The sequence below is a fragment of the Branchiostoma lanceolatum genome, chromosome 16 (assembly GCF_035083965.1).
Source record: "Branchiostoma lanceolatum isolate klBraLanc5 chromosome 16, klBraLanc5.hap2, whole genome shotgun sequence".
In the NCBI taxonomy this organism is placed as follows: Eukaryota; Metazoa; Chordata; class Leptocardii; order Amphioxiformes; family Branchiostomatidae; genus Branchiostoma; species Branchiostoma lanceolatum.
Window position 1 is genome coordinate 5,450,390 of NC_089737.1, and position 15,916 is coordinate 5,466,305.

The 15,916-nt window shown below is 39.4% G+C and overlaps 1 protein-coding gene and 1 long non-coding RNA gene across 2 annotated transcripts; both read right to left on the reverse strand.

The window, feature by feature from the left end:
• Positions 1-3,191: 3,191 nt before the first annotated feature.
• Positions 3,192-5,768, reverse strand: LOC136421888 (uncharacterized). The gene is made up of 3 exons (XR_010753533.1): positions 5,488-5,768; positions 4,830-5,104; positions 3,192-3,830 (listed from the first exon to the last, which is right to left on the reverse strand). It is a non-coding gene; the product is annotated as an uncharacterized lncRNA (long non-coding RNA).
• Positions 5,769-6,991: 1,223 nt separating this feature from the next.
• Positions 6,992-11,622, reverse strand: LOC136422267 (uncharacterized). The gene is made up of 6 exons (XM_066409923.1): positions 11,547-11,622; positions 10,584-11,007; positions 9,389-9,460; positions 8,404-8,649; positions 7,884-7,970; positions 6,992-7,748 (listed from the first exon to the last, which is right to left on the reverse strand). The coding sequence occupies exons 2-6, from the start codon at positions 10,741-10,743 to the stop codon at positions 7,177-7,179; spliced, it is 1,137 nt and encodes a 378-aa protein (XP_066266020.1). The 5' UTR covers positions 10,744-11,007; positions 11,547-11,622; the 3' UTR covers positions 6,992-7,176.
• Positions 11,623-15,916: the final 4,294 nt, after the last annotated feature.

The window sequence follows — 15,916 nt, forward strand, 5'->3', positions numbered from 1 at the left end:
CCGTCAGTTTTGAAATTTCCTCAATTTTTGGATAACATTTGAATTCATACCTCATCTCCTTTGTTTTCAGTAATCTTAGAAGCACAATCATATGCTGTTTCCCTTGAAACATTTTGCCGAGAAGCCTTTAGAACGGGGGTGGGTTCACGGGAGGTGGGCCCTGGCCTTGTGGCTGTCTGCCAAGGATCTTAGACAACAGCACACGGTATTTCTCATGGGCTAGGTCAGGAGGTGTGACTATCGGTCCGTAGAAGTGAGCACCTCCTAACACGGTTGGGACGTGATTGCGATATATTGTATCGAAGAAAACGGGTAGAAACTTTCCGTGGTTTTGGGGGTTATTCAGTAAACTGTAGATGACCTGTCCCTCAAACCTGACACCAAACCCAGACGCTGCCGTCTCATTTCTTTGCCCCATCACACATGCTTTATAGTGTGGACTACAGATCATCAGGACGTAGTCAGCTTTGCTTATTTCTTCCTCCATCCATCTGGTCCACAGCTGCGGGGGGTTGTGTTCGTCGTACTGGTCGATCCAGGCATCCACTCCATGGTTACGCAGCTTGTCAGCAAGCGCCCTGACTTTCTTCCTCTGTTCGTCAACGTCAAAGGAGCGCTCCAAATCCGTGCGGTTCTGATCGATGTACGGATCCATGCTGTAGCTTATGAACACTAGAGGAAGAAAGATATTGGGCATTTTTTCATACAATCCTGAGAATAGAATACAAACTATGTATGAACGTTTATTACTACAATTTATGCTCAGGTCAAAGACGTTTCTCAAGTTTTCAACGTACCTTGCTCAACAGAAAGATGCAAATTCCTCATAAGTGTGAAGTTCACGTATTTGGGGATATTCTGCAATTGCTAGTGGCACGTGGTATTCAGTCTTATAAAACAACATATTGAAAGACATACAGTTGTCGGACAGTCTACGGTACTTGTTGCTTTTAGTTTCTGATTTTCGTGACACTCTGTTAGTCATGCAAAGCAGCTGCTAAACATCTAACATCAAACTGTCGCTTTGTCTTACCTCGTTTTGGAGTATGAGCAGACGATGATGCTGAAATAAGAATACAAAAATAAATTTTGTATTTCATTTGGGATCTTTAAGGATTTAAACTTCGCTTACAACAATATATATTTTGCTATTTACTTCAGGTCTCGAATTGACTCATTCTGTATTTAAGGGTATTTTTCCTCAGGTATTCAAGCGTCTACTTAATTTGCTCACATAGCTTGGTGAATAGAATATTATTGTAGCGTTAAGCTTGAGTGCCACAAACAATACTGGTTTCATTTTCGCCGCCGTTTTCATCCTACACCCTATTGCCAAACCAGTGACTAAAATATGTCATACTGTACATACATGTACGTTCTAGATCTCTACATTTAGCTCATATTTTGCCTAATGGTCTTGGTCACAGAAATAAAAAGACAGTTCATGTGTTTAATCTCAAATGCCCCTTCTAACGTACCTCCTCCACTACCCCTTTTGCGTTTTGTGCCCTTGGTCCCGCTGCTCGTTGGTGTTGCTGCTTTGTCAGAGATGAAGAAATTAGTTCAACAGCTAATGGCAGATAACACATTCATTCAAATGCGGAGAATACACAGACACTGAATTAGTTCACAACGATTGTCGTTTTACTTCAAGAACTGAATTCAGAAAATCTCAAGTTACATCAAAACAACCATTTTGTATATGTATATTAAGTTAATGGTCAGTCTTTCTTTGTTTCTAGTTCTGCTTTCGGGAGGGGGTGTCAGAAACCGTGATATCTTAAGACAATTGGTTGTTTTCACCTAAAGATATCCTCATTTACGTTCAACTTGGAGAAGATCAATACATGCGTCATATTTTCTTAAGATTCTTTGTTTTACTTTCATTTTCACCTTTTTAATTCAACAACAATAACGTGATCATGAGTCACCTGTATCTTTTAAATATGTCAGGATGTAGCATCTCTGAAACGTATGTAATATGGCAATGATATTGTACTGATTCTATTTTGCACAAGACTGCCCAGGAGCTGTAATTTCAGAATAACTAATATAATATAGCGGAACAGAAAGGTGGTTTCGTAAAGAACAAAAGACCCCTACCGTGCGCCATCTTGTCTTCCTCTCAGTTCTGGAACAAACGATGAGTTTGGCGATTCTTTGGGTCGTCAATTTTTCCGTTTGTTACTATTGACACGACACGCAGAACGAAAATAATTAATCACATACACTCGATTAAAGTCATTTTATCAACAGACCCAGGATTTGCTCGAAATCGTCCACTTAAAAGGATTGCCATATCTATTTGCTGCTAGACGTCGATGTATAGAAAGCATTCGACAATAAAAACGTCCAGTTGTAAAAAATCAGTTAAAATCTCAATTATCAAATTAAACCTATATTTAGAATTATCAAAATATGGTAAAACTTAAAACGTTTACGTAATGAACTGATAAATTACCTGTCTTCTGCCAAATACTAGTGCTCCTCTGAGAAAGAGACGCTACAGGTGTGGCGCGTGACCGAAACTGTACTCTTCCAGGTAACGTCATGGCTAAATATAAATTAATAACTGACACTCTAGACAAATGTTATTGCATTTGTAGTTTATTGTCTTAGAATGCATGGTCTGCTATGGTTCTTGTTTTATTGGTCTATACAGTAGTTGAACATAATTTTTTATTATTATAACTTGTTGTTTCCATGTAAACTGCCATCTTCAATCATTTTTCCCAATCATTTCCCATCCAATGAGTGGAGAGCTTGCAACTGTCGTGTCCGAATCAGTTTGATGTCTCAGGCCGGAGGTCAAACAATCATGGCCGTTGCAAGTTCAAACTGGTGGAACAACGCAGGACTGTATTTGTAGTTTGAAAGGTCAACGGTGACGATAGTAATTGATCCAGTACTGTGTTTCTCTAATAATTCTTAAAGAATACATCAGTTACGTAGATTTATTACGTTATGGTCTCTGTCTTCTATTAATTATATATTTGAAACTGTTGCATTAATTGTTATACTGAATACTGGCAAACCGCTATATACTGTAACGTACTCATGTACACCGTTCACTTTTTCTTTGCACGTGTCTGGCATGCATAAAATCTACGAAGCGAAACATGGTCTTCAATAGTTTATTGAGTGTCACAACAACACGTACTTATACAAAATCACCCCATACCAATTATAAGAATGTTTGGTTATAACTCTGAACTTTATGTCAAAATACAAATAAAGCAAAGTTTTACCTAGCTATACCTAAGTTTCTTTCTTGCGAGATTTAAACTTTTCTGGAACCCTTCCTAGCGGCGGAGGAACCTTATTTTTGGGAATTCTTCCGACTATCTTACAAAACAGTTGATCAAACTTCTCCTGACCATACTTAGGTCTATCACCCAATGGACCATAGCAGTGAGCACCTCTTAGACATGTTGGAACAAGATTTCTGTCAACTTCATCGAAAAAGACGGGGAGAAATCTGCCATGAAGCTTTGGGTCTGCCAACTGACTGTAGAAAAGAATACCTTGAAGGCTAGCGCCACTTTCTGTGTATGTTTCTTCGTTTTTCATACCCCTAATACATTCTAAATAGCGTGGAGTGCACACCATCAACACATAGTCCGATTTCTCGATCTGTTCTTCCGTCCATTTGGTCCAGAAGGTGGGTGGGTTGTAGTTTTCGTATTGGTCTATTCTACTGTCAACGCCGTTTCTACGGAGTTCGTCACTGAGTTCTTTCACTCGTTCTTTCTGCAGTTCTACGTCGTTCTTTATTGCCTCTTTTGTTCGTTTCTTATCGGTGTAAGGATCCGAGCAGTAACTGATAAAGACTGGAACAAAAATGAGACTGGGTTAAGTGTAAAGATATACATATCTAGTCCAATCGATCCTATATAAAACAATACTTAATACGTGCTTTTAGAACAACGGTAATGTACTAAGTAATGAACATCTATTTGCAACACTTGATATATCATAAAAGGGACTAAGTATAAAGATATACATATCTATTTATTCATCTATTGGTACTACAATCCATCTTATATAAACATCGCGATGACTATCGATATGTTCTTGAAGTAACGATATTCTGCCAAGCAAGGATGATCTCTATTTGTTACACTTTAAATGATAAAGAAAACCTACAGAAGGCCGCTAGTTCATTTATGTGAAGGTCCCGAAATACAGGCACTCCATACCAAAGTATGATGCATTGCTATCTCCATGAAAAAAGACTTTTTTCATGGGGATATTGTTTTGCGTGCGTTTGCGTCTGTGTTTGCGTGTGTGTATGTTTGTGTCACCGTATGCTTAAAGTCAGCATAACTGAAGAACGTGTGGATGGATTGTAGTGGTATTTGGTATGTGGGTAGTTGTTGCGAGGAGAAAGGTCAAGGTCGATTTTGGGCCCCCTGGTATGTGTCACTAGAACTGCAATGGCGTAATAATCTTCTAAGGAGAATAACTGAAGCAAGGAACAACAGATTTTCATGTTATTTGGTATGCAGGTAGGTTGAACAGAGATGTACAAACTGAAGTGCAAATTGTGCAAATTGGGACAAAATTTGCATAAGTAATGAGGAATATCTACACCTCCATTCTAGGCATGTGGTTGGAAGTCACACCTGTCAAATCTGTTAGTCTCAAATCTAGGACAAGAATTACCCAGCTCCCAACAGCTGGTTATGAGGAAAATCTATACCTCCATAATAAAACACATCATATATAAAACCAAATTTCATGGAGATTTTGGGTCTTCAGACTCTTGTTGATACTGCATCAACAAAGGACCTCACAAAGTAAAGAGTAAACAAAGATGGCGGCCATACCTCTTTTGGCTTCTGTAGATACCTTACTTCCTCCAGACTCCACCTCTGGTTTTGTGCATCGTCTAACTGTAAATCAAGGCAAACAAATTCTCATACAGTAATGGTTATCGTGCCAAACCATGCCACATACAATTGTTGTCGTATATGTTCCATATGTGAGATATACTAAATGACTCTGTTTAAAGTAACTTACTTACCCGGCCGTGGTTTTGTTGATTTAGTGTTTTGAACTTTGGTTCGACATGGCTCAGGATCTGGTACATGTACATCGTGTCCTGTATTTAGTAGAACGAAGTGTAACGTTATGATTTTTTTTCAATGTGTCGTTGTGCATATATGATGACAATGGTCAGACACATGAAGAAATAAGGTTATGCAAAATAACAAATCATACTTAAAAAACAGGGACCTCAAAAGAGCTACATTATCATACCAAATAGAAAAAGTGCACTTGGTCTAGCATTTTATACATTATGTTGAGCATGAGTGGTAGTTTGTTGATTTCGTTTTCATTTGTTCACGCCATAACATATATATCGATGGAGTTTTGGGTATGTACATGTACATACATTGTCAGGTGGAGTAACGAGATATGTGTGAATGATACCTGGGGTTTTAAAAGCATGAAATATTACACCTTTCTCAATTAACATCTTACCTTCTCCTCTTTCTTCTCTCTCGACCCTCCTCGCCTCATCCGCCAACCTTCTATGATTCAAATGTGTCAGTATGTCCACTAGGAAGCCCAGGTTGCCCTTACTAATGATAAGCTTCTGTTCTAACATGATGAAGATGTCCTGAGCGGTCGCTTTCTCTACCTTTCCTCTTGGTAAATGGCCGTCGATGGTGACCAAGGACCGAAGACTCCTAACCTCTTCTGTAGTAAGACTGTCTGAGATCTTTAGGTACAGCACGTTACGAGCGGACAGTTGAGACATGGTGGTAGCCTTAGCACATCACCTAAAATCAACATAGAAGACAATGAAAAAAAACTCTTATAGTCAACCTGTACGCATTGGAACGTAGGGTGAGATGTAAATACATTATGTGTATTGTAAATAACATTCGTAATCTATAGTCTCTGTAGCGTTAGACACCCAGAAGTGATCGAATGATAGAAGGGCAGCATATGTATTTCACAATACACAGAGTTCTTATTATTATATCAGAAAGATTGTCATTGCAGATAATAACTTTTTTGTGTTGTAAATGTATAAGATGTTTTGGAGATTGCTTTTAAACATAGCGTTCTTACCTCTTAAATGTAGGTCTCCCATACGCATGGGCAAGGTCACTAACGGCCTGCGTTTTGATAAAAGTGCGTCTCGTATTGTTCAAACATACCATGTTTACCTTAGCTTAGGTCAATACCTGTAAATAGTCATATGTACCTGCAGGTAACTGGTCGACGATCACAACAAGGTCGATTGCAAGGCTTGGGCAACACTCGACCGCAAAATGGTCGTGTTATCATTGCGTTTGCGTCTTTGCGAACAACTAATCACGAGGTAGGTTACATACCTCGTTGGTTTTGTGAAGGCCAATCAGGAGCCATATTACATGGCTCAGGTGTTTCGTACCGAGAACACGGTTTGACCTTTGCACTTTAAGGTCACTGCCTCGGGTGACTTGTTTCAAAGGCTGCGAACGTGTCAGGTTTGTTGATAAACAATGCATATGGCGTGATTTCTAGGTAGGGTTTCAAGACCCTGTACATGTATTTTCATAGTCAACGTTTGTGCCACGATAAAACGTTATATATGTGATCATCTCAACCGATCGTGTACATGTCATACTATAGGTATATGTGGTATTTCATCTACAACAGTAGTTTGATTAACCATAACCTTCTTGATCCAACCAAGGATTGTGCAAGTTATCGAACATATTGCATCTAAGTCTGGATACATATACGACGTTTATGTATACTTCCACATGCACCAATCAATTCTAAATGTATATACAGTATATTGTTACTATTACTGCAAGTTCTATATATTAATTGATAAACACAAGGATACCATTACATAACATCTTTATTCAGAAGGACATCGTGGATAAAGAACAATTACTACACATTGAAACTGCTGCTCACATTGGGTGATTTATATAGATATGAAAATATTGAGTTGATACATTACAATTTCTTTTTTCAAAATATACATTTTAAGATGATGGCGTGTCCTTTGACAAAAGTAATTCACTTAGCCCAATACTGCTACAGAATTTCACCTATATTTACAAGAAGAAGCATGTCTACTGTGGCGTCTAGTTCTAGTCCTCGAAAGTACTTGGGCCTAAAGGACAACCGAAAGGCAACAACAAGAGGGTGTTTATACAACGTAGTTTATGTACGTCTTGGCACTGGTACTAGCCCTGAAGGAATATTCCCTACAGGGGGTGGAAGTTTCTCCTTGGGGGCACTCCCTACAATCTTATAAAACAATTGGTTAAAAGTATCCTGTCCATATCTCGGATTTCTATCTATTGGTCCATAAAAATGACCACCTTGGAAAACCGTAGGAACGTTGTCACGATTGATCTCATCGAAGAAAACTGGAAGAAACTTTTCATGAACTTTTGGGTCTGCTAGCTTGGCGTAGATCACTTTGCCTTCGAATCTGACTTTGTACTCGGAAGTTGCTTCTTCATCTTTTCTACCGGTCACACATTCTAGATAGTTTGGGGTACAGATCATTAACACGTAGTCGGCCATGTGTATCTCATCTTCTGTCCACCTGGGCCAAATGTGGGGTGGATTTTGTTCTAGGTATTGGTCGATGACGGAATCTACACCGTTGGTACGTAGTGAGTCTGACAGAGCTCTGACTCTCTCCCTCTGTAGAGCGATGCGAGAGTCACGTTGTCTTTGTGTGCGGTGCGGATCGGTGTCCGGATCTACCGTGTAACTGATGAACACTGAAATAAACAAAAACAAACTTGAGATTGTTATCTACAATCGTATTAAGATACAGCAAGACTAGATAATGTTTCCTTCATAAAAACGTGTAACATTACCGTCTACAAATTAAAGCAGTCGTGCAAACATCTTACCTCTCTTCTGTTCTGGGTTCCTTGACATCTGTGCAGCCCTAGGTGCTGATCCTCGTCGTCTCTTGATCTTGAACTCTTCTTCATGTTCTATACTCAAAATTATAGAAAAAGATAAAATAACATTTGATGTTACACATTTGATTTTATGATGAAAGAAATGAGGTCAATGCTTCATAATAGGATGTCTCGTGATTATGCCATAGTATGCAAAGTAAATTTCAAATTTGAAATATTGATCATGTTAGTTTCATAATGATAATAACTTTATTGCACAACAATAGTTCTCCTTCCGGATACAAGTCACGTAGATTCTCGCCCATGCGAGATCTCGCGAGCGCGCACGAAAACGAGGCAGCCCCTGACTCCCCCAAGATGTCGTACTGGTACCAAGTGTGGTACATATTTAACTACAGTTCTATTAGGCTATCTATCTATCTATCTATTTAATACAAGGTGATGTAGTACATGTAGTATGGGATAACAATGGGATTTTACAATCATTGGAGGAGTTATAAAGTACCTATGATAGCATCCACAACATCCATGCGGCCTGCTGTTTCCAGAGCCTCTTTCAGCACCTCTAACGTTGCCCCCCTCCCCTTGTTCTGGCGCCAATCCTCCAGCATGTCCATACAGGCGTCCCTAGGGTCTCTATGCTTGTAGGTAAACACGTCTATAGTCGCCTCGTCAAAGTCAAGCGTGCGGGCGAAGTCTTTCCAACGGACGCCAAGTTTCTCCTTTATCAGTAAGAACACCCTTCTCATATCTGAAGACACAAAGTGTGATTGTAAGCACAAAATTATCATAAATGGGCATGTCTTTTATGGGCATGTCTTTTATGTTTACAATAAGTTATTTTCAGTTGTGTTTCAGTTTTTCAAATGACACTATTATCTATGTTTTGATTGAAATTATGTTATTGAATGGATAAAGTTTTCTTTTGTATATGACACTTGTTACTGGACGGAGAAAGTTTTGTTTTATATGACACTGTTTCTATATGACAAGTTATTACTGACGTCAATTTGTATATGACACTTATTCATGTTACTGAACTACTGACTGTTGTTTATGTTGTTGGATGGAAAATGAATAAATAATAATAAAAAATAAATAAAATAAAAAATAAATGGGCATGTCGTTTGGAGGAGGGATACGTCAATTAAACATTTCCAGTAAAGTTACAAGTACTTTTATGAAGAATGGGCATCCATGTAAACAATATAGACAAAAAATTCAAACTCTACAACAGGATAAGATTTGGAGTTCTTCCAGTTCATTCGAGAGACGCTGAGAAGAGTGATGGATGTCACTCAAAATGTCAGAAGGTAATTTCCGAATCGTATCCAGCTGTAGAGACTGAATAGTCTTTACACAGAGTTACTAGTATATATAGGCACAATCCCTAAAGAACTCCATAACTGTTGCAAATGTTATTATCAGAGAAGTACAAATCCTTCACAACATAGACGTAAAAACATTATTGATAACATTGATAGACTAACCTGTGACGTTTGAGTCATACGGTCCATAGTCGCCATGATGTCGCCTCCTCGCTCCGCCAATGGCATCTTTGCCTACAAAAACAGCAGGATGGTACCAACGGTCAGAATCTATGTCATACCAAGGTTTCGAAAGTTTCTATGGCCATCTAAATCACTATGCCTGGAAAAGAGATAGAAACCCGAACGTTTATCATTATTATGTGTCTGTGTGTGTGTGTGTGTGTGTGTGTGTGTGTGTGTGTGTGTGTGTGTGTGTGTCTGTGTCTGTGTGTGTGTCTGTGTGTCTGTGTATCTGTATGTCAACACGGCAAATAACTCTGAGAGCCTAGAAGGATTGTCTTGATATTTGGTAGATGGATATGTCTTGTTTAAAATACCATTCTCATATAAGTGTATGTGTAATCTTATTGCCGTTTCTTTGACTAATTATAACGTATGGGACTTCCCAAATGATCTCCAAACTTCCTTGCTCAATCAAATGGCTGATACGAACCTTCTATAATATCAACCACATCCTGGTGTTTACACCCACCAGTGCATCCTTCAGTACGTCCAGTGTCGCTCTACGTCCGTTCATCCCCACCCACAGGTCCAGGATGTCCCGGCAACACTGGTTGGGATCTTAACATCTTGACACTAACGTACATGTACATAACCTTGATACTTACCTTCTATAATATCCACCACATCTTGATGTTTACATTCCACCAGTGCGTCCATCAGTACGTCCAGTGTCGCTCTACGTCCTTTCATCCCCACCCACAGGTCCAGGACGTCCCGACAACACTGGTTGGGATCTTAACATCTTGACACTAACGTACATGTACATAACGTTCATACTAACCCTCTATGATATCCACTACGTCCTGGTGTTTACATCCCACCAGGGCGTCCTTCAGTACGTCCAGTGTCGCTCTACGTCCGTTCATCCCCACCCACAGGTCCAGGACGTCCCGACAACACTGGGTGGGGTCTGAACACTTTGATACTAACGTACATGTACATAACCTTGATACTAACCTTCTATGATATCCACTACATCCTGATGTTTACATCCCACCAGTGCGTCCTTCAGTACGTCCAGTGTCGCCCTCCGTCCGTTCATTCCCAGCCACAGGTCCAGGACGTCCCGACAACACTGGTGGGGTCTTATCACCTTGATACTAACGTACATGTACATTACCTTGATACTAACCTTCTATAATATCCACTACATCCTGGTGTTTACATCCCACCAGTGCGTCCTTCAGTACGTTCAGTGTCGCTCTACGTCCGTTCATCCCCACCCACAGGTCCAGGACGTCCCGACAACACTGGTGGGGTCTTATCACCTTGATACTAACGTACATGTACATAACCTTGATGCTAACCTTCTATAATATCCACTACATCTTGGTGTTTACATCCCACAAGGGCGTCCTTCAGTACGTCCAGTGTCGCTCTACGTCCGTTCATCCCCACCCACAGGTCCAGGACGTCCCGACAACACTGGGTGGGGTCACCCCGTCTCTTCATGTCCGTAGCGCGAATGTCCGGCTGCGGGATGTCCAGTCTGTGGGCTAACTCTTCCCAGTGGTGTTTGGCGTTGTCCACTACATCGTGGAAATATCTACGTACATCTGGAAGAATCGTTGAGACCAATAAACGTCTATATGTGTACATAAGATCGAAGGGAATCATTTTAATGTATTGGCAAACAATGTTGTCCACAGCCAGTACGACATACATTGTATAACTTGATACATCTAAGCTAATTGTCGTTATACTCAGACATGGCCTCCTTCAGTCTTAAGCGTTTCACCTCACAATGTATTTCCTACTTTTCCTTTTAATGCAATGCCATTGAGAGGTAGTAAAAGAGAAGTAAATGCAGAAACCACGGACGATATAATATGGCGAACTGTACCTATTAAGCTTTCAGTCAGTTTCATGCTGGAAAACTAACTGCTTCGCCGTTACTTCCAAACCCGGAAGTAAGTTTACTTCGAAACCCGGAAGTAAGTTTACTTCGACGTGCGTTTTTTGTTCAGCGAAACTATCATTCTGATTCCTGCCCAAATTTGTTGCTTCCTTGAGCTACTTCCCTCCCGCACAATGGTTTACGACTGTGAAACGATTGATAACCACGCAGCGGGTGATTTAGTTTAATAGGTCTTACCCGTTTCTTGTCGCGACGCCATGATGCACACTTGCAGGTGAGACCCACCTGCTGTCACGTGATCACCGTACCACCCGAGCTTGATTATAAAACGGGGCTTGTTATTGGACTACTCTTGTGTTCAGTAACGGAGGTCATATTAAGGGGCGTGGCGATCAACTTCTGAATATGTTGGTTCCCGCCCCCCTCAGAAACTTTACTGTAGATATTTTCTCAATCAAAAGAGGCATAATGGTTTGTTTATGTCACATGGTATACATTTAATTTACGATGGGGACGTCCCAAAATGTTTAGTATTTCACATAAAGAGAATAGTGCTACGTTCGTGTAGAGTTGGTAGGTATGCAAGGCTGCTTTTCTTTGCAAACCCTGGATTGGAGCAAAGTACTTGTGCACGGTTCAACCTGATATGCATAAGTCCAGGCTATATAGCAGGACTCCTTGGGGCCAGTTACTAACCATGTTATCTACAAGTATCTGAATCAATGACAAGAGGTGATTTAGTTTTGATTAGGCCTAAGAAAAGGAAAGATGTGTTCCTGGTTACGTGAAAGACCCTTAAAAAGCCTGCTGACCCTAGCCTTTCTATTTGGTCGGCTGATGGCCAGGGGCATACAATTTTAGATCTGACATCCGAGTAATGAATTCATAACAGAATTCCTGTATTTCACTGTTGGCAGATGGGGGCTTTGTGACGTTGATGTAAGAATGTGTATACACTGTACTTATCAATACAAATGAAAAAAAAAATTGAATCCCTACCAACCAAGCCTAATTTTTTCAGGACAAACCAGAAACGAAACATTTTTCCTACATGTAAGCCTTACTTGGCTATCACAAGAGCACTAGATAAGAAACAAAAAGTTGGCAATACAGTCAAACATGTATCTAACAACCACTCAAAGGACCAAGGAAACATTGTTGTTGGCTGTAAGACAATGTCACAAGAAATGTATAATTCTTGGTATTTCTAATGCGGATAGGATATGGTGTACTTTACAATTACAATACGAGATTATGTTTGAGATTATTTTGATTTATTTGCATGTAATACAAGTAATGTACATAAGGCTGCAAGTAACTTTTATGGATGACGTCCGCGCGCGAATTGATTTTGGTCTGTTCCAAGAAAAAAAAACCCAATAAATTCCGCTTCATCCGCATGGAGGTCGACATTAGACACCTGCCACAACTGAAGCTCCTAGGCCCAAGTCTGTTTTTGAGGTATGAAAAGTTCCGTTCTTTAGTCTGTTTTGGATCAAGTACCATGTACTGTTTTTTTCGGCCCTTCTTGTTTTTTTTTTGCGCCCTCGCATTAGATTTAGGGTCTCCAAAGGACGTCATCCATAAAAATTACTTGGTGCAGCCTAACAGAAATAACAACAAAAAACAACATTACTTTCCTTTTCTGCCTTAACATCAAATCAATCTCAAGAAAACCCTATCACAGCCAAAATAGTATCAACAACATGGGAAAAAACAACATGCCGTCTCGAAACATCATGGTGGAGCCCATAGGCACCAGCAAAAATTTAAATGCATGTTAAAACGTAGTGGGGGTAGAGATGAAGCCATACCGGCTTGTTCGAAATATTCCTCCATGTGACTTAACAGCTAATCCATAGATTAGTACAACTTTGACAAATCAAATAATAGTTAATAACAACTAAATCATATAATGTTACAATAATCAATCTTATAACCTACTAAAACAAGGAATGACAAAAGTGCAATAATCTTGAACATAGAACAAAGAATACAATCGAAGGCTTTGTTGATTTGATTATATGGATGACATCTATTATTTGGTATACCATACTCTTTGTGTTGAGCCGTTTGTTCTTACCACATAGATTTCATGATGAAGGCAATTTTTTTGTCAAACCTTTTTTTTTACTCACATGCTTGCAATTAGAGGATGTCATCCATACAAAAAATCAACATGGCCCAATTGATTTAAAATGATGAGTGCTTACTAAAAGATGCCTGGTGCCATGTAATATTTAACAATCTGACAATGATTCAATGACTATTTCTGAAACACATCTATTATCCCTAAAAAATATTTGTACACTTATAAGGTAGAAAATGGTAATTCAGATACATTTGGAAACACTGAATATCTTTATACATTTCAATCTATTTCAGGTCATTTAAGACCATCAAAATATAGTTTAGTTCAATTCATCAGGTACAAAAGCTTGTTCCTAAAATATATGTTATTTGCTAGAAGGCAGTCTGGAATGTTTTTGTCAGATAATTCTATAAAAAAAATTATTGAGGCTTCAAAGTTGTCAATAACTACAGTACAATCACCATTGTTCGACATTATGTTTTATGACAGCTGAAGTACACAATCATTTAACAGTTTGGACTTAAGCACTGTAAATTTTCACTTATAATATATACACTTATAAAAAAAAAAGTTATATAGGACCATAAGTATCTATCTGGATCGCTGTTACTCAAGGAGTGCAGGTATGTCCCGAAGTTCTGAAAAACATTAGAACTAAATATTAGATATCAAGCTCACACAGGTACATCAAACACGCAAAAAGACCAAGCAAGCACTAGCAAAACCATTACTGAATGGGTATAAAGACTTTGAATGTAAAAACAAGTGCTTATCGTACCTGGGTATTTCTTTTTCAAATCATCCACAACTTTCTTCAGCTCTACTTCCATCAAGGCTGAAATCAGAACTTCTATGGTGGCATCATCCCCATTCTTTGTCTGCCATTCTTGCAACATGTCTAGGCAGCTGGATTTGCAGTTCTTGTTTTGACCTTGAATGTCGTTGATGTCTGCCCAACCAAATCCAAGTTGGCCAGCAAGGTCCTTCCAACGTGAGCTCACCTTTTCCTTGATGAAATAAAAGTACCGAGAAACATCTGAAAAGTAACAGTTAAAATTTATTTTGTGTGGATTTAATGTGTTTACCAGTTTGATTACATCTACAATGTTCCATAAGTGAATACATCTGTATGTGATGTATCATGTATGTGATGCTAAAATCAAAACGGTTTGAACAGTTTCGGCAGGATAAATCAAATTATTTGAATGTAAACAAAAATGCTCAGTTTCGTTTCATTTAGAGCTGTGTTCCTAAACAAATTTTAGGTACAGGTACACGGGTTTAGGTACAGGTCCAGACCTGAACATGCACCTAAACTACTTGTTCAGAAAATGGTAGATTTCCGATAAGGACAAAAGCATGTTTGAGCTGGTAACAACATAATATCTAATTGTGCTAGGTATTATTTTTATGAAAACACAGATTTGACTCCAGCCTTGCAAATGTGTTTTATGTGCTGGAGTATAGTATAGATGTGGCTTTAGTGCACTGCCACCCACGGTAATTTCATAGTAATTTTATCTGTCAAGGTGGCCATCCCCTGAGTCAGGCTTGACCTGATTAGTACTGGTCCATTACCAGTCCACCAGGGTTCAGGTATTTTGGACCTGTACCTAATTGATTGTACCTGGTACTGTATCGGTACTGTACCGGTACACAGCTCTAGTTTCGTTTCATTCTAAAGTACCTCCAGAGGTGATCTAGAACGGTTCAAAATTAAAATGGTTTCGGGGAATTGTCATCATGAAACCGTTTTGCCTCGGTGTTTATGATGTACATGATGTACACAGGGTACATGGGGTCATAGTTTGCGGCATCTCTCTTGTTAGGCGGAGAAGTGAAAGTTTTCAGTTCTAAATCGGATATTTGGGCTGGGTTTTTTAATTGTAAAATCTTGCTATGGCCACTTACTAGAGTTCTAACTGGTCGACTAACGAAACCTTGGAATCCTGATATATATATACTGGGAAATCAGGAGATTCAGAGGAAACTTGATGGCGTATACCGGAACCGGGAGGTGTACAAAGAAATTCTCAAGGCCATGAAGGAATGTAGCTTCCACAGGACAGCTGTTTAGTGCCAATCAAAGACAACTGAGGCTTAAGGGAGCACACCCCAGTTTATTTGGGGTTTCAATTGGAGGCTGCGCACCCTCGAGTCTAGGTACTGTCTATTCCAGGGAAGTATTCCGAAGTAAATCAACTGTGTATGGGATAAAAGCCTATCCCTTCCGCTACAGGACCAGCTGAGTTCTGTTTCTTCAACCTCTCTAATTTTGGTAAATCAGGAGACAAAAACATAATTTTCACGTCAAAAATGATGGTCAAATTTTGGCACTTTTGCGTAGGATAAAACTCGTAGAAAAAAATTTCTGGGTAGAAACGACTGATGTTGTCAGACAGAGAAAAATCTAGCGTACAGTCGAGCCAATTATAAAGAAAATTCTAGTACTTAGATTTCTTTAATCATCCACGGCGCGAGGCATGTCAGCATGACCCACAGAACGCAACAAAGG

What these genes read in the sequence shown, in the direction of transcription:
- LOC136422267 (XM_066409923.1), bottom strand. Translation starts at nt 10,743, where the DNA reads ATGTACATGTACGTTAGTATCAAGGTGATAAGACCCCACCAGTGTTGT. An exon ending in TGTTGTGGATGCTATCATAG is followed by an intron (nt 7,971 to 8,403) that starts GTACTTTATAAC and finishes TTTTGAGTATAG; the next exon opens with AACATGAAGAAGAGTTCAAG. An exon ending in GAACCCAGAACAGAAGAGAG is followed by an intron (nt 7,749 to 7,883) that starts GTAAGATGTTTG and finishes TGTTTATTTCAG; the next exon opens with TGTTCATCAGTTACACGGTA.